Raw genomic sequence first — 21,791 nt, 5'->3', positions numbered from 1 at the left:
TGATCTCACTCTATGCCAAGAGAAAGTTAATATGAATGTAATGGCGATACAATTAAAGAATATTATGTTATGTATCGAATCTTTCTTTCAGCAAAATCTCATATCAACAAATCCACATTTTATAACTCGAAATATGTGTTATGTTTGGGAATAAAACGAAGCAATATAAACTATTTTCTCCTCCAGAAACCAGAAGGCTATAACAATTAATGTGCACGTCCTATAATTTACTGTATTTGTATGAATGAATAATGTCTTCTTGTATACTATCCCCTGGAATTCATGTTGTTATTTCCTTTTTTATGCTTATATGCTTTCTTTTCTTTTATCATTTATTTTTTACAGTTACAACAATATAGTCCCGAGAGAGACCGGCCCCTTCTTCAACCCTGTACCTCTATATTTTATACATGTTCTTTAATTGATTTGTCTTTGTACTTTGCTTAATTTAAACCATACCAAAAAATCACCCTACACATTTATATACACCTGCTCTTCCTAGCGTTACAAACACAAATGTATTTTTAGATTACATTTTCCACTTAAGTGTCTTCTACTTGTAATGTTCTGGAAATAAAGATATTACTACCACAGTATAAAAGGTACAAGTAAAAGTACTGTATTCACAATATTATTTGAGTAAAAGTATTGCACACACACACACACACACACACACGAGTATAATCATGAGCAGGGAACTTATTATACTGTGTGCGCATGACCTCTCATTTTTAAAGTAACTATAGCTTTCAAATAAAAGTAAAGAGTAAAACGTGCAACATTTCCCTTTAAAATATAATAAAGTAGAAGTTGTATTGCAATTCTTAAATGTACTTTAAAATTAACTTAAGTACTGCACTTGAGGAAATACACATCACATTTCACCATACTTTCTTAAACTGTGACTTGTATTTTACAGCCATCATATATAGCCTAATAATTAGCCCAATAATATTATATTATGTGTGTCTTATTGCACTACATTTGTACTTTGCACCCCAGGCTTTGAATAATTTACGAAATATATTTCACATGGAAATGATGCATTAGATGCCACTTTTGAAAATGTTTCATGTGGAAGGTAACTTATTTTTTTATATAATGAAGTTTCTCTCTTTTATGCCCCTCAGGTTTATTTAATTGTGCTATATATGTAAATGCTTTACATCAACATGTGTTTGTGTGTAAAATAAATAATGTATCTCAGGTGACTCCCTGTTTAAATGAAGTTAAAATACATTAAAAAATGCAATTCTTCACAATTTAACTGCTGAATACTGAAGTGTCTCACAGTTTTAATACTCATATAGTAAGTACTGATTACAGGTCACATTAGCAGACTTTCATAGCCCACAACAACTACAATGCTGCTGCTAATTAACAATAAACATGATCTGGGGTAACCGTTCGTGTCAAACACTGTAAATAAAAGGCAAAAGCTTAATATGTTTGGATCATATTTTGTTTTATTGAAAATGTACATCAATGGAATGAAACTAAAGTAAGATATTTAATTAATTGTAGTGTTGGAAAGTCTTTAACTACAAGAGGTGATGAATGATACTAGAAAAATGTATGGCATTGTATGACACCAAATGTTACTTTACACTCATATTCATGTCCAAAGGTCATAGGTAATAAACCACAAGTCTCCACTTCAAAACACAAAATATATCCTTATAAATTATACAAATGCATGAGTATCTTTTTAATACTCCTATCTGGGATTGAGGTCAACTCCATCTTACACTAATATTTGGCAAAAAAGGGAGCTGAAATGATCGGACAGAGCAAATATACACCAATAATATGCACCATTTGACAAAAACAGCAATTAAGTTGAAATAGATTGCAAAACTGAATTATTAGGGGATTAAAAAAAACAAACGGGTCAAATATCAAAGAGGTAATCAAATAAAAATTCCATGCAAAAATATAGAATAGGCCGGTGAATATTAAAGCACAACGTGTAATAAAAAGGCCATTACATGTGACCTCCATGGTATTCAACAGTGACTTATAAACATGGGCAACATCAAATGAAGTGGAAGTAGGAATATTGCTTTGGCTTTTGCATTAATTTACTTTTAGTGTTCAGAATACCTGAAGGCGGGTGGTTTTCATTTAAAACTGGACTAGATTCGAGAAAACAACAAGATTACTCATTCACAACACGTTATACATAGTGCAGTAAGTGCTTCTTGACTTGATGAGTTCGTCTTTAATCAGCAAGCCTCAATGTTTCCGTAGCATGTATTAAGAATCCTATTGAAAAGATGAGTGCAGAGTCCAGGACATTGTAATTCAAATGATTTCACATGAGTCCTGTAAATGTGTGAATCCTAACTGATGATTTCTATGAAATACAAGCTTCTCTTTATATACATTAAGACATATTAGCAGATTTAAAACTGTGCCCGGTTCCCAACCTGCATGGGTTTAGAGCTTCACTCGGTCATCAGAAATACCATGTGAGTCGACATAAGGCCATAATCCCAAAAAAAATTAAAAAAGGAGATGCGATGGGGAGACTAGAAAAGGGTCGATACAGCGAGAAAAACGGGGAGAGGTGAAGGATGCTTAGTTCTTGCTGAAGCTGCAATCCTCTCTTCAGGTGGTCAAGACAGATTAAAAGAAGCTGAAGAGACAAAGAAAGAGAAAGCCGGCAGTTAGAGAGGTGGCAAAGCAGAAACTCTGACAACAAAAACACACGCTTGAGATATAGAAGTGCATCTGAATTCAGGTAGAAAACATATCTATGTTTGATTATCATAAATACAAAGTTAGGTGGTAAAAATCCCTGGGAGCACAGTTGTTCAAGCAACACAATAAAGCATAAAACTGTGAGATTATATTGTGCCGACTGATGATGCTGCATGATTGTTACACTGTGAAATGATCACATCTTGCCTGTGGTCCAGTTTACAAAAGGAAAAAAAAAAGAGTTAATAATTGTCCAAATACAACAATAAATGAACAAGTGCGCATATAATTTCCATCAAGTGGAAAAGGTGTTAGTAACAGCCCAAAAAACAAACAGTGCACATATAAACATAAGCAAAGGCCAAAAAGGAGAAGCTGAGGTTAGAGCTGCAGAGAAACACAGATACACATGAATCAAAACGATAGCAGAGCAGGTCATGATTGAGAAACCCTGAAGGATGGGGTCCACAAAGCCTCTGGTCACATTTGAGGTACTCAGTACCCACAAAGGCCGGTCCCTTAGCAAAGCTTGAGGGCTGAGGGCCTACTCAGTGCAGAGCCAGGGATTACTGCAAAGGAAAGTGAAACCACACAGACCAGTGAGCGGAGGATTAGAGAGGAGGGAACGGCTCGTTGTCTTGATGTATTTCTACCCTGGTAGCATTTTATGCAGCAATGTCTTGAATCCAAGAACATTGTATAATACAAGCAACCTTGAACTTTGAAGTGGTGAAAAAAACAATAACCGATCATCACAGTAACGCTTATTGGCATCAACATTCATTCACGGTTCTCCAATTAATAACAAATCAACCGAAATGCTTCATCCTGCAAATCAAGCGTACCCACTTTCCCCATTTGGGTTTATTAAACCTTCCTCCAGTCTCCTAATTTAAGGCAATATTTTTCATACACAATGATTATGGCCACAATTGTAATATTTGGTGAAAAATTGGCCTTTATTTTCTTGAGAGATAATATGTCTTTTGTGTGTAACACGAATACAAACACTGGTCCCTGCAGGACAATGGACAGTATAATGAATTACTTCTAAATGTGCCTTCATAGTAAGTAAGAAAGTTACAATTGCACTGACAAAATTTATATATACTTAAAAAACATCACATTTGTGTATAAAAAAAGTGGAACTGTGAAAGCTAATACAAGTATGCACATAAAACATGACAATGAATGAGGTATGGGAGAAGTGGCAGAGAGATTAGGCTCACAACTACTCATGCATCTGGATAAAGTGAAGCAGCGTCAGCAAAAGGACATAAATACCAAAACAAATCTCAAATTAAATAAATTCTTATTGTCGGTCTGAAGTCTATACGGTTGAGGTAATAATTAGTTATTCGATTTTCATGAAATCAAATCCCCTTTTTGATATTATTTCTGCATTTCTGGTGATAATAGTCTACATTGTTAGTGGCGGGGTCTGCCGTTACAAAGGTGGATTAATAAATTCCATTCAGAAATTGCTGTTACTTGGTGTTTGTAAAAGTGAGAATCACTGTTGTGATTGCTGTGCTTTAATCTGAAGACGGCTCAATACTAACTTAATCCATCGTCGCATCATCAGTCGACCTAATTCTCTCTTTCCTGTAATCTTCTGCAGATCTTTGTTTACACTGAGGTCCTAACTGTCTGATGCGCGTTTCACTTTACCCTCAACACATGTCTGCCATCACTACAGTAGCCATGTATGTTAATATTCAAAAAGCTCACTCTATCATGCAATTAATCACTTCATATAAAACAAACATGGAATGCATTACTCTGTAAATTTGTATAAAAAAAGTCAAGCCAAAGAATTGCTTGTAAAAACCATATAACATACAAGCGTCATTCAGCAAAAACGGTCAGACTGATAGCAATGCCCAGCGTCTTCCAGAGAGCAGGGGGCATGTGGAGGGTTGGATTATGGGGGTTGGGTGAGGGTGGGGGGGAGGGGTACTGTAAAAAAGATGATGGGGTGGAAACTCATTCACAGCAGGATGGCCACAAGGGAGCACTTTTTCTACAGGAATCCTAAGCTGGAAATGAGAGAGAAGGGCTGTTATTGCTTTCTTTTGAGTTAAAACATCATCACGACACACACACACTGTTTGACATCAACATTCGTGACCAGGTGGTAATTAGAGGAGATCGTCTCAAAGGGTTCGAGTGCACAGAGGTTAGGGTCGTCTATTTCTTGGAATCAGCAGAATAAATTATTTTATATTTATAGGATTCTTTCTGCTCCTGAGCTTTAACAAACAATGGGTTTGATTGTCTTCATCATCAAACAGCAGCTTGTCTTTGTCTATTTTAACAGTCCTGCAGCTGCTTGAGGAGTTTACAGATTGCGAGACAGATGTCTTCGTTCACTTCTACCCTCCCCAGCGGTTGAGACTCAACAACATCTCTCTGTGGATTTGGCTTTTTTGTCCACTCAAGAGGGAGTGGAGGCCATCATATGGCTGCGAGATCAACAAAACATGTCATCGCTACAAACAGAGATGGGCCCCGGGGCTGTTTGCTGCTCTGGTGTGGCCTTGAATGGTTCTTTGTGCGACTGCACGGCTGGGTGGGGAAGGACTTTGTAGAGCCACAAAAATAAACTGTTGTGGATTTAGGGAGGCAGATGGGGCAGTTAATCAAATGGGTGTGTGGAGAGCTAATAAACTGGTTGATTTAGAAGCTGGCACAAGGACGGTAAACACTGCCAGCTCAAGGATATGATGGACACAGATGTTAACAGTGATATACTGTCAGCCTGCACTCGTTTATTAGAATTACTGGGCCCGTTTATCACACTTTATTACATATTAAAATTGCCAATTAAATGCGTGTTAGTTAACACATTTAATAGCTTTCAAAGGTTAATTTGATTGTGGTTGAATTCTAATGTGGAGATTGTGTGCACATCCTGTTCTATGTTTAGGCCGGTTGCAGGATGTCAATTAAAAGGAAAAAAAAGGTGAGTATCCACAAACTGTCATTTATGTAATTTATTCCCAACTTGTATTTTACAGTAATTCTTTACTCGTGTACTAGTCATCAGTTAAAAGTCGATACCTGGCTGATTTTTCACAGTTATATTTTGAGATGGTCGGTGGTGTCTTACCAGAAAAGATGCCCCATGCAGCATGCAGCAAGTGTGGGAGGAGTTAACTGGAAAACATTACGGATGCAACATGGGTGACACATGCACTCACAGGACACATTCGCATTTACACAACAAGCAGTAATTAATAATTGTGTGGTCTGGAAACTGCAGAAAACACTGAAAGATAAACATGAATATTATCCGTGTTAACACTTGAAGTGCAAGACCTTCGTTTACTCAGGGAACCACAGACAGAGCTAAAGCTGCACAGAGGCCCCCTTTTTGGAAGAGAAACTTCCGAGGCCGAGCTCATAAAGAGAAGAAGTGGCTGTGAAGAAAACAAATTAACCGGGAAGAAAATAAAGCAACAAGAACCTTTCTCAGCGCAAGTGTCTTCCTCCATTTCTAACAGGCACAGCGTCACATCAGCTTCAACACAAAACCAGGAGTGGATTACCAACATGAAGGGACCAACAATGTCGACAGCACTATAGTTATACTCAAACACATCTGGCTTCAAACACTGCCTGTAAGCATGAAACATGCTGTGGAAAACAGTCTCATACGCTCACGATTAGTGAAAGAACAACAGAATTAATGTCAGATATACCAGGAAAAACAAATGTGGAAAACAGAGTTCATACTGTAGATTGATTAAAACCAAACAAGTGGCCCCTGTGAGGAACAGTGTCAGATCGTTTCCACTGAAACGATGATGAACTGTGAAACAAATGTTTGTTTATCAACTTCCTTTCAAGTTCATAGAGCTGTCCAGTAAATTGGTAACAGAGTTGCAATTAAGTTATTTACACAAATCTGTTCAGAGTATTAAATTTCATGATGAGGATTTCTGACAGTTGGCAACTTTTCAACTATTTAGATGAGGACAGCGAGGCATTGTCACCAGTCCCCCCCCCCCTCCCGCTCTGCTCCTCAAATGATAAATTAGGAATTCTGGTCAGCTCTCTCAGCATGGAACATATTCTCTGTTATTATACGGAGGGTAAACTGGTGCATCAACCTCTTTCAGAAGATCAGAGTGAGAAGTCTTCGGCTTAGCCAGAGCCTTTAACTACTCAACACATTCAATTATACAAATATCTGGCGGATTATAAGCGAGTGGTGAGAGAGAAACCGCTAAGCGTTTGATGACATTAGTGGGACAGACCAAAATGAAGTTCTGCCTGCAGCACATGTGCACAGAGTGGAATGAATGCTGAAGAAGTTTATCAGGACACAGCTACATATGTTAGTCTATTGCACAACATATGAACCCCCTAGGGAATGTACCACAAACGACTTCTCACTTATTGGCAATGACATTCATGTACTCATTTGGCAAATGATCGACATCCTGAAACGTCAATGTAATAACATGTGGCCTTGTTCCTCTCATGTTCATAGGATCCAGCCTTTTCCTGTCCTTATACAACTGGAGGTGGTAGATGCAAGGACAGATGTGAGGAAGAGAACAATACTTACTTTTTCCTCTCTTTGTCCCTCTTGAGTGTGGTGGAGCCCCCTGCCTGCTGGGCTTGGTTCTGCAAGAGCTCTGCGGCAGTCTTTTTCTGTTTGAACATGTTGAGCTCGTCGTCCAGGGACTTCCTCTTGTCCTCCAGCTTCTTTTTCTCGTCCTGGTGGAGCTTCTTCAGACGGTCAAACTTCTCATGCAGCTGCGTGTTGGTGACAAAAAACACAATACTTTGGATTATTCAAAACGAGAGCAGAACCTTCCTTAAAACGAGTGATGCACGTGATATTTCAGGATGGTGTGGGAGCAGAGTTCGATGATGATGATACCTCTTTCTCTGCCTCTTTGAGCTCGCCCTCCTTCTCTTTGACTCTTTGGACAAACATTTGCCTCATTTCTTCTTCTTTCTTCTGCAGCTCGCCCATGAACTCGTTCCTCTTAGCTTCGTACGTCTCCTGAAGACTGACACGGGAAAAAGGAGAAAGGGAATAAAATGGAGTGACAGCAACATTTAACGAAACAACACACCAGATGAAGACACAAAGAATTTAAGGTTTTAAAGATAAATGGATGCAGAAAAATGCATGATAAAATAGAGAGCAGAGTAGAGGTGGAGAACATGAAGATGTATGGGAGCAGCCCTACCTGAAGGGCTTGCTGTCAGGGTCTGTGTCTTTGAAACCCATCTCCTCCAGTTTGCAGCGGCGGTAGAGTTCATAGTGACGTGTGTGAGTCTGCTCTCGCAGGTCCTCCATGTTCACTCTAATCAGCATTTCTCGCAGCTTGACGAAGTCACAGTGATTCTCGTTTTCCACTGTGAGAGACACACATCGTAGTGACACGTGAGAGCTTCACTCAACACATCAGATGGCTTCCTACTCATCACGAGTTATTTAATAAGCAATAAGTGTACAATAGCAGAAACAGCCAACGCGTTTACATTAATTTAAAGCAAATAATCTAATGTATTAAAACATGCGAGTATTTCACCAGTCAGAACAGAATAGTCTTCACTTCCTGTGGCTTGTTTATTGATTTTGTTACCAGACTGAGAGCAACACTCCCACAGACCGTGTGATTGTGTGTGTGCGTGTGTGTGCATGTGAACTCACACGGCATGAGTCTGTGAACAGAACCACGGTCAGATAAAGGACAGAAATATTTAACAGTTGGTAATTATTAGTAGAGCAATGTTTTTCATTCAATCCAGCACATTGTATTTCAAATGAAACAATGACTGTGAGGTTAAAGTGCTGACTCTCAGCTTTGAAGATATTTATATATAATATAGATGTGAATATAAACACCCTAAAATGAATGCTAAAGTAAATTAGCCTCATAGTCAACAATACATTTTAGCTGTAAAGTAGAGCTGCAACAGCTAATCGATCAGTCAATCGACGGAAAGTTAAACAGCAACTATGTTTAGAATCGCATCATCATTCTAGTTATTTAAAAGGTCTGAGGTTCCCGCTTCTCTCATGTGAGGATTTTTAGCCTTTATTCTGTTTTATATCATTATAATAAATGTCTTTGGGTTTTGGACTGTTGGCCGGACAAAACAAGACATTTGAAAATGTCATGTTGATGGAACAGTTTTCTCTACTTTGTGCTTATAGACCAAGAAATGAATAGATCTACTAGCTTTCTATCTGTAATGCATTACCCACTCCGTAATGTATTGATCAAGTAAGTCAATAATAACAAAGCGGTTGACACGTCATCAGAGACATCACATTACTAGATCTGTAGGAACTAAGAGCTGATGGCGCACTAACATACAGTGTAATGGTAGAGAGGGTGCTGCGGCTAAATGAGGTTATGCAGCAGCTCATCGACTAGTTTGCAGCAGCTGTCGGAGCCGAGCAGGAATACAAGCTGCAGAAGAGGGAGCACGCTCTCATTTCCTGTGCAGGATGTGACCTATGCTTACCCTGCACCGTCCCCCAGGGGTACTGCCGGGCCTTCACCATCTTGTTCCCAATCTTCACCTCCTCCGTGCTCCCGACCACGGCAAATGGCAAATGGCTCTGTGGAGCAGAGGGGAAAAGCAACGCTGGTGTAAAACAATCTTCACAGCGTTCATGATGAACATTTCATTACTCAAAAATCTGAGAATATTACTGCAACTATCTCATTCATACATGCTCAGGATACATTCCTGATGGTGGTCAGACTGTAGATAAACAGCCAAGAGGCCACAGTCTGACCTCATTAACTGCTAAGTGAGCCCTGGCTCATCTGTCAGTGAACACAGGCCCTTTCCCACACTGCAGGCTTCCTGCCGAGCGAGCCGCTCTGAACTCGGTCCTCCCTGCATGGAGCGGCTTCCTGACAGCCTGAGCAGACGCAGACGATGACTGTCCCGATTCGACATCACATGTTGTTTATGCCATATAACGCATGACTGACTATGTATACACCAGTTGTGAGACTTACGTTCATGGTGGAGTTGATCTCTGCCACAGACTCGTCATCAGTGGGGAACTGGTAGATCTGCACTCCGTTGCTGACCAGCTCGCTGGTGATTTTGATTTTGAACTTAGCCAGCTCGCTCTTGGAGATGGCGTCCGACTTGGCGACGATTGGGATAATGTTGACCTGCGGTTGCGCAATTAGGAGATCGACACAATGACAAGGTACAGACGACACTTTCAGATGCGCTGCTAAACACTAGATGTCAGTCAGTGGCAACTTTTTTCCCATCACCATTTGCATAGTCCAGATTTGGAAAACAGTTGATGTATTTTTAAAAAGTATCACAAGGTTAAAAACTAAAAAATACTTTTAGAAGTAGGATCTCCACCAGCATTCAGGTTTAGTAACAGTTATACGCTTCTACTCATTTATTTTATTCCTCAGCAAAAAAAAGAGCTGCAGGCTTCCTGTTTCAGATCACTTAAAAGCTCTCCAAACACGGTGTTAATAGTCAGACTCAAATGATTTAAAACAACATTTGTGCTGTCCATGTTATCCAAACGGAAAAGAAACCCGGAAGGGATGAGGAGCAAAAATACAGGCAGGGTCATTCTTATATATGCACTTACAACGATCTGATGAAAAACGAGACCGTCCCTCCAACACGACTATTTCCTACGAGCTCCATCGCCCACACATTTACAAATGATTTGCTCTCCAACCGGGGGCCCTTCAAACAGCAAGGGACACCCAGGGTCATGTGAACAAGTAATACTTTACTTCACTCCTGAGTCTGGTTGGGGAATCAACATCTTGCTCATGGACACTTCAGCAAGAGGTGAATGTGTAAACAGGAGGCTCTGCTCTGGACCACGCTGTTGTGAGCACTTGCCAGAGGGCCCAGCTGCTCTGGCAAACACTGAGCCGACTCTTTGTACAAAAGCCAGGAGATCCATGCAAATAAGCAACTGTGGAAAGGCCCTCACAAAAAAAAAGGCTGACTGCATTTCACAGCTGACCTACACCGACGCAGTAACAAGACCAGAGCCAATTGGCATGCAGGCAGATGGCCGAGACAAGGTTTATGACCCATGACTAGAGTAGATAGATCAAATGCTTCACACAACAATGCAGTGCCAAATGATTCACCGACAGTACATCTGTCACATGCTACAGTAGCTCCATCCATGTTCGTAAGCATTATAATAGTTATTCTTCAACATCATTCTTCTGCAGCACAATGGTCCTTCTCATTCAACGCTTGGAAAAAAAACTAAAAAACAATACAGACACCATTCAGGCTAGAACATTTGTGAACGTTAACACTAATAGGAATTGATCTGGAACTGATGGAAACACCCAGGATTGAAAGCGGGTATCTGAATAAATGATCCCAAAGTTTAGAGACATAAAATGGCATCTGGTTGATGATAATAGTTTGAGGAAGTGAAGCAAAGCTCACCTTGCTATCAAGTTTCTTCATGGTCACCAAGTCCAGGGATTTGAGCGAGTGTCCCGTGGGAGCGATGAAATACAGGCATGCGTGGATGCGGGTGTCGTGGTAGCTGTGTAGCGTGCGCTTTATTTTCAGCTCCTCTTGTAGATACGCTTCAAACTGGGCATCAATGAACTCCACGATAGACTTGTAGCTGTCAGAAAAAGGGAGAAATAGGAAAGTAACATGAGCGAACACATGACCAGAAACAAACAGAAAGAAACACACAGCTTGTGTACATACTGGAGAGCATTCAGCCAGTTCCAGTTCACAGTATGCGCTTGTGTATGTCCACGTTATTTATTCTATGCCGGTAATTTGATACTGAACAATTTGTGAAACCTAGGAACAACTGAAGCCTTCCTATAACAGTGAGCTCATGTAGTTGGAGCTCACGTGACATCTCGCCCTAAACTTAACCTCAGAAGCAGAGTTAAGCTTTGTTTAAACTCGTGCCGTAGCCTTTCATCAGTGAACAGTCACGTGACCGTATCTTGTTCAATCTTGTTCAATCTAGTCAAACACCAGAAAAACAGAAAGCGTCTACATCTGATTTTGGTTTGTACGAGTGGATACGATGAAACTGCTGCAGAAACTCCTGGAGCTGGAGACATTATTCCACATCCTACGGGTCGGGTACGGTTTCATTCAGGATGGGGACCGAAGGAACCTGAGCTCCCAAAGGGCTCAGAGCTCTCACAAAGTCGTTGTATGCCAGGAATGTAGTGTGCGTGATCGAGTGGGGATCAGACCTCTCCCTCTCTCAAAGAAGTGACATTTGTCCAGATTGAATTACCTGTCTTCTTTGTTGATCTGGTCTCCGAAGCCGACGGTGTTGACGACGGTGAGTTTGAGGCGCACGTTACTCTCCTGGAGCTCATAGGTGTTGGATTTGAGCGTGACTCCCGGCTGGTTGTGCTGGGTGGGCTCGCCCTCAAACTTGGTGTTGAACAACGTGTCCATGAGGGTGGACTTCCCGAGACCCGTCTCGCCTAGACAACACGGAGAAATGTCATCGCGTTACTGGGATCCTAGGAACCTTGATCTTGGTTTCCTTCCCACTAAACTGTTCTCTGCACCTCCATTCAGTCAGCTTCTGATAAATCTATGCTCACGCTAATCAGAAAGTGTATTGACCGCATTATTTAATGGAATGCAAGATTCAATTTAACATATTGAAGATGCTCCCCACGGAGCTTATTTACTGATTAATTCTGCCATCCGTTTACTGTAACGAGGCCGTCATATGACTCAGATAAAGAGCTCCCTCTGAAAGAAATTCTATTTTTATTCCTCACAGTCTGACCTACAGTCTAAGCATGATAGCCCATTTCAATGCTCCACATTTCTAATCTTCCTTCAGAGCTCAGCTTCAGTCACTATAGAGAAGTCGCTCATGCTAAAGGAAATTTGGCATCTCTTTTTAAAAACAAATGAGACAAACTGGAAATAATTGCAGTCAAACCTCCTATAACCTATAATAAAGATGACATAATAAAAACCCTGTGCAGAAAGGTCAGTCATCTGTTAGCCCAATGGAACCAATCATCTCCACATTTTTGATTCCTTTTTTGGAATTGTAGGCCACAACCAAAAACATAGAAAAACAAAGATCACATGTCTTTGCCTCAAGTAATGCTTGTTCTAATGTGCACTTGTGATTCACAGCATTCAGAGTCTGCAAGAAAAGATGTTAGTCTCCTGCATCATCTTTGCTTTCATATTCTTGAATGTAGTGTACCGTTTGTTCAGAGTTATGGTTTGGTTATTATAGCCCCAATATTAAGTAATTATGACATTAGTTTTGTTTAAATTATGAAAGACACATTATTGTTGGCCATATCCACTTTTCACTCCTACACAAATATAAATAGACCACAAAACTTCAGCTGGGAGGCTAGTCGAAAACATCCCACTAAAAATGTCCACCAGGTCCGATCAACAAAATCTTTAAAACATAACACATCGTCATAGCGTAACTAGATATCTGAACAGCAACATAACACATAGCATACATTTCATACAAGGTCTTAGAGAGCAGTAGCAAATAATGACCATTTATATGTGTGTGTGTGTGCGTGTGTGTGTCATGTCTTCCACTCTGTGTAAACTAAAATTAGGAGATGTTTGGGGAAACAACACACAGAAGGCAGAAAAAGAAAACATTGCCAACCAATTGGTTACAAATTTCCATTGCTCCTCTGGGATTTTATGTGCCCCTATAATAACATTATTCCAAATAGCAAAGAAATGTTTGACAGCATACAGCAGCCAGTAATGCAATGTTACCAAAAACTGAAATATCTTAAGTTCTAGCCAGCACTCACTGACACAAATAGAACGGAAACAATATTAGAAACGCCTCTCAGTATAACCCAATACAATGAAACGGCACCACAAACCATAGCCCTCAAAATGACCATAAAGTTGAATAAACGCCTTAAAAACAACTTAAAGCTTGAGTTTATTGCACAACTGTTGTATTAGATTCCATTAGTTAGCTGGGTGCACCTCATAAACTGGCAGTTGAGTATATGAGAGTGAATAATCCTACTACTGAAGTTAAAAAATATCTATTCTGAATTTGTTCGCTGAGCACTTATCTGAGCATCTCACTCATCGTGGTAACCAATGCTGACCGGTCAGAAGGACTCTTAGTAGGTCAAACACAGGACAATGTGCTTTGCATCTTGTGGAAAAGCCTGACTTTCATTGAGGCAAATACGTCATCTTTTAGCCTCAGGAGAGAGAGAGAGAGAGAGTAAAAGCATGTTCACGCACAACATACTCACCAACACAGAGGATGTTAAAGCAGAATCCGTGGTTGACAGATTTGTTGACCAGCTGATCAGGCATGCTGTCAAAGCCGACATGGCCTGCCAGAGGGACAGCACGAGCACCTTCACCCTAAAAACCAACATTAAACATCAGATTTATATCGATCATGCATTGAAATGCCTTGTTAAAAGTATGGCTTCTCTCTAACGCTCTACAATTATCATATACATCTCAATTGTTGACTTGTGGAGAAATAACATTATATTTTCCAAATTACACTCAAATTAACACACTTGCCACCACGTTTGATCATGTTAGTGTTTGAGAGAGACTTTAGCTACAATGTTGCTCACTTCCTGTTTCCTGAGTGTGAACTGTCTCCCCACAAACGAGACAGTTACAAACCACAATGTACATATATGGAAAGGTATCGCTGTCAATGTGTCAAGAGCATTTCAAAAACAACAAATTGCTTTGACAATAAATATGTACTTTAAAAACTGAAAGAATAAGAGACAAAAGAGTCCAGTTAGCCACCAATGTGTGTTTCTGAGGTGTCACTTTGACTTGAGCCCTTTAACTCCCAATATTTGGCCGGTTGCACTTCCCTTTCACACTATTTTTGTGTAGAAGCACTGTTGTTACATGTGTGTGGGGGCGTCTGGCTGCTGGTGAGTATCTCCATCTTCTGTGAATCTCATTTCGGCAGCCCACGTCTACATTATGAGGTGCCGGAAAGCAAAGAATTTAGATTATACGGCAAAGCAATGGCTCTCAACCAGCTAGACCTCAGCCAACAGGCCATTATGTGGCTTAACAATAACACATTGTCGCTTAACTTGCTTTCCAATGTGGCTTTGAGAGGAAAACATTCCGTTGGTCAAGCTGATGGTACCAGGCAGTTGTGGATTATTTGGATTGTTAGAATTGGGTTTAAACAGCTGAGGGAGTATTTGGGCTATCTGGGGGTAATGTGACTGGACAAACAGCCTTTTCCTCTTCCGCTGCAAGTGCAACATTCCTGAAACCATTCCTGCTTTTCAATACTCTTACAAGCCAAGTCACACACAGCGGGTTTCCATTCATTGGGCCGCAAAAGCGTGCTATTCTGAGCACTCTTTTCTGAGTGTAGTGACTTCTTCCCCACCCACACACACACACACACACACACGCGCGCGCGCGCGCGCGCACACGCACAAACAAAAGCCAGGTAAACTTTACACAATTCAAATTACAGGCTCGAAACGAACATAACCGACAAGAAATATGTTTGGTACAACAGACAACGCCCGACTGAAAGTTAACGGGACTTAACGTTATTTGAAACAACATAACGGAAATGAGCACCGTAGCTGTGCAGAAACGGGGGTGTTAGGAATGAATGGCCTACCGACGGCTCTGTTATAGGTTGTCCATTTCCCGTGAGCTAATACAGAAGATACTACACCGTGTTTCAAATATGTAATCCCCCAAGAGAACCATTTCGTTTGAAACAGTTAGTTTTAGCCATCGATCTCAGCACAGGATGTCTGCAGGCGTTAACTTACGGAAATGGAGATATTTAACAGAAAGCTACGACTGAGCAACCTCAGGCCTTACTTTAAAACGATCTATTCTATACGATTTAGAAATGCACAATCCGTTTTCTAATAGCCAACCGCCACCAACGGTCGTTTTTGTTTGGCGATATTCCATTGAATTTCGGTTACGTTCACCATGAACAGCGGCTGCTAGCTAACCTAAATATCTCCCAAACGTATTATCTTACTGAACACTAGAAGTATATATTTGACATTGATATGGGATGGCAAACACATTTCAAGAGCTATGTGTTGATAGTGACGATGGCATCCTGAGTAAAATAGGTTACTCACCGCTTGCCTCGCTATCTCAGTTGACGCCATGGTGGTTAACGGAGGACGAAACCTCTGCCGCTGTCGCTAACGTTAGTTAGCAAAGGAAGCTACGCTGTTGACGTTACGCGGAAAGGGGGCCTCGTTGGAATGTACCACTATTCAACCGACTGTTTTGCGACTGTACCACACTGTAAAAACTGTTCTCACACTGGGCGTTGATAAACGCCAGATATAACTCGGCTCGTGTTTTGAAAAATATCTTCCAAAAAATTTGGATTACAAATTAGCGCTGTCCACTGAGCTCCCCCACATGATGCCTTTATGGTGTCGCCCAGTGCAAACTTGGAAGACCAGTCAATGAAAATTACAAAGGAAGATGATTCAATTCAGAAGAAACATTAAGTCTTGATACAACTTCATCGTTTTAAGTGCAGTCCTAAACACATATAGGATATGTTTGAGCCGTTGCAGAAGTAGGACTGATTTGTCAAAATGTGCATCTCTGAATAGAAATGTCTTTCACAGTAACGTTAGATAAACTACACGGACTAAATTCCTAAATACTTTATACTGTATTTTAGTCATGGGACGTTATTGTAAATTAGAGCCGTATCAAGGGAGAGTCGCGTCAACGGTTCAAAAACGCTTGATCGTCACGTGATTCACTTAGACTTCAGATGTTCCAGGAAGTACTTGGCAGGCAACTTGAATACTAGATATTTGGTAGATATCGGTTGAAAAGAGAGCGAGAGAGAGAGAGAACTGCGATTTTTGATGATTAGTATTTACAGTATTAATATCGAGGAACGAATGTATTTAGTGGCATACATGTTTAATAAAATATACTAATATTTGAGGATTAGTAAGTGTAACAGCTAGAGTTACCTGCCTTGTTGACATATTTTATTCTAAAGTTGTGTAGTATACACATATAAATATATATATATATGGGTATGGATCCGCAAATGAGTTGAGATTTACTATTTTTGATTGTTTTACAGTCAATTGATCTATGATCCGCCATTGATGTAAAAATGGTCCATTGGAGTGAACGGAGATTACGTGACTCTTATTATACGGCTCTGGTGTGAAATATTTAGCTGGAAACGCCCATTCAAGTCCTCTTTGCTTCAGCGACCAATAGGACGAAGGCAGTGAATTTAAAAAGGAGCCGCGGTCGTCTGCAAATTAAGTTTCAGATCATAACAACCGTGTGATACGAGAGTGAAGGAGCAACCAACAGCGTTTAGTAGCAGCGTTGACCGAGGTAACGTTAAGGCTCACACCAGTGTGTCAAAGTTACTGTTGCATTTAGCACTTTGAGCTAATAACGTCACGTTACATGTACGTTGTACTAACTAAGACGTAGCTAACGTAGGCGAGCTAATTTAGCTAACGTTTAGTGAAACGTTCGTCAAGATAACGTTAATTCAGTTACTCATAAGAGGGAACGTGCAACAAGACAGCAGAGTGACGTGGAAGTGTTAACAAAACTAAAAACGGAGGAAAAGGAGCGAGTTTGAGGAGGATCAGTGTCATTCATTCATGAAAGCTGCAGCTATTAAGTGCTGTAACTCTGCCAGATTGTCTATTATAAGCAGTGCACTTTGTTTAGTGTCGGATGCTACGTTAAGTAAAGGCTGGTTGGCTAACAGCCATAGTGGCTGACTTCACCTGATCCACTGCAAAGATGGTTTTCCAGAAGAAGACAAAAATGCGAGAACTCATTGTAATGCTTTGATGATTTTGGAACCTTTTGGGATTAAACAATTATTTCGTTAATTGATCTTCCTGCTAACATTTTAGAAGAGTCAAAATTCCTGCCACGGAAAAGTCTCTTCCATAGTGATGACTTCTAATGCGTTCCAGTAGCTGACATCATATTGTGTTTTCAGATACAATGGCCAACATAAACTTTGCAGAGCGAGAGAACGCAGGTCTTCATCCACCTAATCTGAAGATGCGTCAGCGCCTCCAGTCTGCTCCAGGTAAATGACAACCTTGTGCAGTTTCTATTTTTCTTCTCGCAGTAATATTTGTCAGTTAACCTTTTACTTTCCGCCCCACTAGAGAGACTCTTATCTCCTATGAATGCCAAAACCTTCCACACTCCTCTGGCATTTGGTCGTAAGGCTTTTGGCGCTGTCAACAAAAAAATCTCAACCCCTGTCGTCAACACACAAGAGACGTTAAAGCCACAGGTTGGAATAAATTAGAGTTACAATCTAAAAGTAATGTCGGGGCATAATGGGACAGATTTTCTCTGTACCTCCAAACTATTCATGTACTAATATATATTATGTTTCCCACAGGAAACGAAAGTCAAACAAGCTTCTCTGCTCAAAGTGGAGGAATACCCAGAAATTGAGAAGTTCATCCCTTATGACCCTCTAGGTAACACTGATGCAGTCAGTAGTGACAGTTCTCAGTTGAACCTTTTCCTTCTGGTGCTACCAAAGATCATGAATTAAGAATTGTTAACAGCATTTTAAGGCAGAATTTATAGAATAATACATATTTGTACCATCAGTTATAAGATCACAGTTCAGGTATAGGTAGTTAATGTAAAATGCTGCTCAATCAGGAAGTCCATGAGGCCATTAAAGGTTTATTCCCTCCGGACTCAACCCACAGAGAGCTGCAGGGATTTAATTTTGTAGGCCAACCGCTGGAGTTAGCATCACACTGGTTCCATGTCAAAAAGACAAAGTGATTTTACTGTTGGATTGTGGCTTATTGCTGAAAAAGAGCTCTGTGGCAAACACAAGGTTGTGGTAATTGCATGTTTTGTTCTGCAAGATATTCTTCACAAATGAACATTACTTTATGATTTTTGAAGTGTAAATGCTATCTCCAGATGTACAAAGCTAACGTTAGGCTACAAACTAACGACGCCATGACAGAGTATACACAACAAGGCTGTAAAGGTGGACTATTCCACTTTACTCTAATTTAGCTAAGATTCCAGAGAGGGGTATCTACTGACATATTTTATATCATGGAACAAAAAGTAGTTTTTGCCAGACTTTATTTCAGGCAACACAATTGACTTTGAGACGAGGGAACAGGAAGTGCAAAAATGCTAACTGGTTTTCTGACTCCTTCCAGAGTTTGAGAAGTACAGCGTACCCGAGGATCTGATTCCTCTCGGGGGCTTTGCTCTGCATGGACTGGCCTGTTTCCCACCAGCTCCCCGTCTGTGTGAGGACGACCTGGAAATGTTTGCTCCACTCCCAAACCAGTCGCCTGTAAAGATGCCAAAACGTTCAGGTATTAACTTCAGTTCAATTAGGACTGTGTCACACTTATTGTTTGGGCTCTTAGTCTATGATCAAGTAATATTTCAATGAAGCACAGGGTGGATAAAGTCCTATTGCAGAATATGTAATTTCATGTCATCTATTATTGTGACTAAAAGTTTATGGAAGAAGTAACCAGATGAGATTTCGGTTTTGGCGTATTCATCAAATTTGCATTAAATAAATAATAAAAGAACCAGTGAACACTCATTAAGTGATGGTAAAATATGACTACTTGCAAATCCAATTTATGGTGCTGTGTATATCATTGCCCAACACCACTAAAGTATTGTGAGGTTTATATGTTTAGGTCACCCACATTACAATAATTTAATTAGTATTAAACCATGCCGCGTTTTAATCTAATAGTTTGTTTACATTTTTGATCCGGATAATGTATCCAAAAAAATAAAACATGTGGTTTAAGCAACATCTATCACTAAATAAGAAGCAACGATTGTTTGGCAGCTGTAGCTCCCGCTCCAGATGACGAGTATCATTAACCTGCTGTATCATTAACTTCACTGTATCGCCTCTCTACAGATCATTGCTCAGAGCTGGACGCCTTTCTGCAAACACTCGATGAGCTGACTGTTGAACTTCCTCCAGAACCTTTTACAGACTGAATGTTGATGCATGTTTTTTTTATTATGACGTTTTTACTGAAATAAAGATTGTTTTATCTGTCCCTGCTATCTATTTCATTTGCTTTGGTTTTATATAATGAGTGATATGCTGTGACAGGCTATGGGGAGTATACACTGTACTGACTTCCTGCTTTGAAGTCCATCAGTGGTCACATGTGACGGATTCTCGCTGTTAGATTTGCCTGAGATTAGAATGAACTTTGTCTCAGTTCCTCTTGTAAAGGAAACGAGGATATTTGCTTGAATCTATAGCTCAGTTGTTTAAGAAAACGTTAAATAATTATACATCAATTTTCTCCTGATGTTAAAGGAGTTTAATGGTTAATGATCGAAACCGGAGAGTCAAGTGTGCGCTGAGCACGTCCGTATGCGCTTTGGACACAGAACAGGTGAGTAACGTCGGTGTGGCAGAAACTGAGTACAGACGAGAGTATAATTAGTACAGACGAGAGTATAATTAGTATTTAAGGGGTTTTGGGATAATGTCTTCCATTTCAAACGTAGCTTTTCGTTGCAAAATGAGGAACTTGGTATATTTGCAGTAACGACGTTTAAAGTTGCATACGTGTGCATTTCGCACATTAAAACTTCCGTATGTGTGTGTGTATATTAAAATAGACTTTCCTCCCATGACGCAGGGAAGGAGTGAAGTGAAGGGACCCCGTTTCCAGTTTATAATTTGACACTGAAGTCTTCGGGGTGTTGTCTAAATAAAGGAAGTAGCCTTGAACTCATCGCGCAGGGAGCCGAGCAGCATGTATGAGAGCAGATCGGATGATGATGGCTGCGACCCAACTGGATCCGAACCAGCGGTCGGTGACACCGACGCCCACGGCGGCAGGACGAGCGGACAGGGCGCCGTTGTGGAGCGACTCTCGAGGTATGGCATACCGGTCATGCCCAGTGCTTTCCAGCGTAGGTCGAGGCTGCAGAGGCAGCTGGAGGTCGCTGACAGCTCCGCTGCGGGGGATCTTCAGAGGGAGGCTCCGGCGCGAGAGTCGCTCACGCTCGCTATGCGTAAAAAGCACATGAAAGAGCTGCTCCTGAGCAATCCGTCACACAGCGGGTTTAGCAGCGTGCTGTCACAGACTCTCAGCGTGTCCGCCGAGCAGGACGCGGGCTGGGCTCTGTATCCGATGGAGCACGCGTGGATGCTGTCCTCCGTGGAGGGAAACTACGACACCATCCTGGAGTTCATCTCCGAGGACCCCTATCTGTTGACCAGGAAGGATTTCGTCAGCGGGTACTCTGTGCTGCACTGGCTGGCCAAGAGAGGACAGGACGAGACTCTGCTCAAACTTTTGCGGTACGCAGAAAGTGCGGGGATCCCCATGAATGTGAACGCGCGGGGCAGCGGCGGGCTCACCCCGCTGCACGTCGCCAGCATGCACGGGCACTACATGGTCATCAAGCTGCTGGTGGGGGCGTTCAGCGCCGACGTTGACGCCATGGACTACAATGGGAGGAGAGCCTGGCAGTATCTGAAGGGAGACGCCCCGCTGGAGATGAGGGAGCTGCTGGGGACCTGGGATGACGAGCACAGCTGCGGGTGTGCGCAAAATGGCAAACAAAACGTGAACAACAACTGCGCTGGTGCAACGAACTTGACCGCATATGATGAGGTCGATCACCGAGAGATGGAGGCGGTGATCTCCTTTGACCGGACTCGGAGAGGTGGCAGCTCGAGGTTTGGGTTTATAAGTAAGCTGCTACCCTCGTTTTCATTTCTTGGAAACAAAAGCTGAATGACTTCAAACATGTGCATTATCTCATGCAGTTCACTGGTGCGTATTGGGTTATATTTCTTTAAAAAAAAAAGTGAACAGCCCAGCTTTTTTTCTGCAAAATGCTCGAAAACAAGTTGACAGAAATTCCAGCTGTACTTGCAGAATTTGCTACATGTTTTAAGAGAGGGACGTTTTTGGGGCTCACCAAGCATGGAAATAACTGAATAAAATGCAGATTTTCAGTGAACAAAAGGGATGATAGTCTTGTTAAATACATTACGTGACACTCTTAAATCCTTCACA

General features: G+C 41.1%; 3 protein-coding genes across 7 annotated transcripts; 2 read left to right on the top strand and 1 right to left on the bottom strand.

The window, feature by feature from the left end:
• Positions 1–1,486: 1,486 nt before the first annotated feature.
• Positions 1,487–15,911, bottom strand: septin6 (septin 6). Of its 5 annotated transcripts, XM_079268551.1 has the most exons (11): positions 15,834–15,911; positions 13,974–14,088; positions 11,978–12,173; positions 11,149–11,335; positions 9,708–9,869; positions 9,202–9,298; positions 7,914–8,082; positions 7,598–7,730; positions 7,280–7,470; positions 5,816–5,862; positions 3,644–4,742 (listed from the first exon to the last, which is right to left on the bottom strand). In XM_079268551.1, exons 1-10 carry the CDS (start codon positions 15,861–15,863, stop codon positions 5,859–5,861), a joined length of 1,284 nt encoding a protein of 427 aa, XP_079124677.1. In that variant the 5' UTR covers positions 15,864–15,911; the 3' UTR covers positions 3,644–4,742; positions 5,816–5,858. The 5 variants fall into 5 exon arrangements, with proteins under 5 accessions (XP_079124676.1, XP_079124674.1, XP_079124677.1 ...); XM_079268550.1 differs by lacking the exons at positions 3,644–4,742; positions 5,816–5,862 and adding an exon at positions 1,487–2,638; XM_079268548.1 differs by lacking the exons at positions 3,644–4,742; positions 5,816–5,862 and adding an exon at positions 2,646–3,272.
• A 1,112-nt stretch (positions 15,912–17,023) lies between these two features.
• On the top strand, positions 17,024–19,802 carry pttg1 (PTTG1 regulator of sister chromatid separation, securin). The gene is made up of 6 exons (XM_079268699.1): positions 17,024–17,082; positions 17,711–17,803; positions 17,886–18,016; positions 18,128–18,209; positions 18,924–19,085; positions 19,658–19,802. The coding sequence occupies exons 2-6, from the start codon at positions 17,716–17,718 to the stop codon at positions 19,738–19,740; spliced, it is 546 nt and encodes a 181-aa protein (XP_079124825.1). The 5' UTR covers positions 17,024–17,082; positions 17,711–17,715; the 3' UTR covers positions 19,741–19,802.
• Positions 19,803–20,486: 684 nt separating this feature from the next.
• sowahd (sosondowah ankyrin repeat domain family d) lies at positions 20,487–21,589 on the top strand. The gene has a single exon (XM_079269084.1). The coding sequence runs from the start codon at positions 20,517–20,519 to the stop codon at positions 21,504–21,506; it is 990 nt and encodes a 329-aa protein (XP_079125210.1). The 5' UTR covers positions 20,487–20,516; the 3' UTR covers positions 21,507–21,589.
• Positions 21,590–21,791: the final 202 nt, after the last annotated feature.

The sequence above is a fragment of the Melanostigma gelatinosum genome (genome assembly GCF_949748355.1).
Source record: "Melanostigma gelatinosum genome assembly, chromosome: 5".
NCBI classification, from domain to species: Eukaryota; Metazoa; Chordata; class Actinopteri; order Perciformes; family Zoarcidae; genus Melanostigma; species Melanostigma gelatinosum.
The sequence above is the reverse complement of the archived record's forward strand: the minus strand, read 5'-3'. Positions and strand labels throughout refer to the sequence as shown.

Coding starts and splice junctions, on each gene's coding strand:
- septin6 (XM_079268548.1), bottom strand. CDS start 15,863: ATGGCGTCAACTGAGATAGCGAGGCAAGCG. Junction 11,336..11,977: donor CAGATCAACAAAGAAGACAG/GTAATTCAATCT, acceptor TTTTTCTGACAG/CTACAAGTCTATCGTGGAGT. Junction 8,083..9,201: donor CCCCTGGGGGACGGTGCAGG/GTAAGCATAGGT, acceptor TGTCTCTCACAG/TGGAAAACGAGAATCACTGT.
- pttg1 (XM_079268699.1), top strand. CDS start 17,716: ATGGCCAACATAAACTTTGCAGAGCGAGAGAACGCAGGTCTTCATCCA. Junction 17,804..17,885: donor GCGCCTCCAGTCTGCTCCAG/GTAAATGACAAC, acceptor CCGCCCCACTAG/AGAGACTCTTATCTCCTATG. Junction 18,210..18,923: donor CATCCCTTATGACCCTCTAG/GTAACACTGATG, acceptor GACTCCTTCCAG/AGTTTGAGAAGTACAGCGTA.
- sowahd (XM_079269084.1), top strand. CDS start 20,517: ATGTATGAGAGCAGATCGGATGATGATGGCTGCGACCCAACTGGATCC.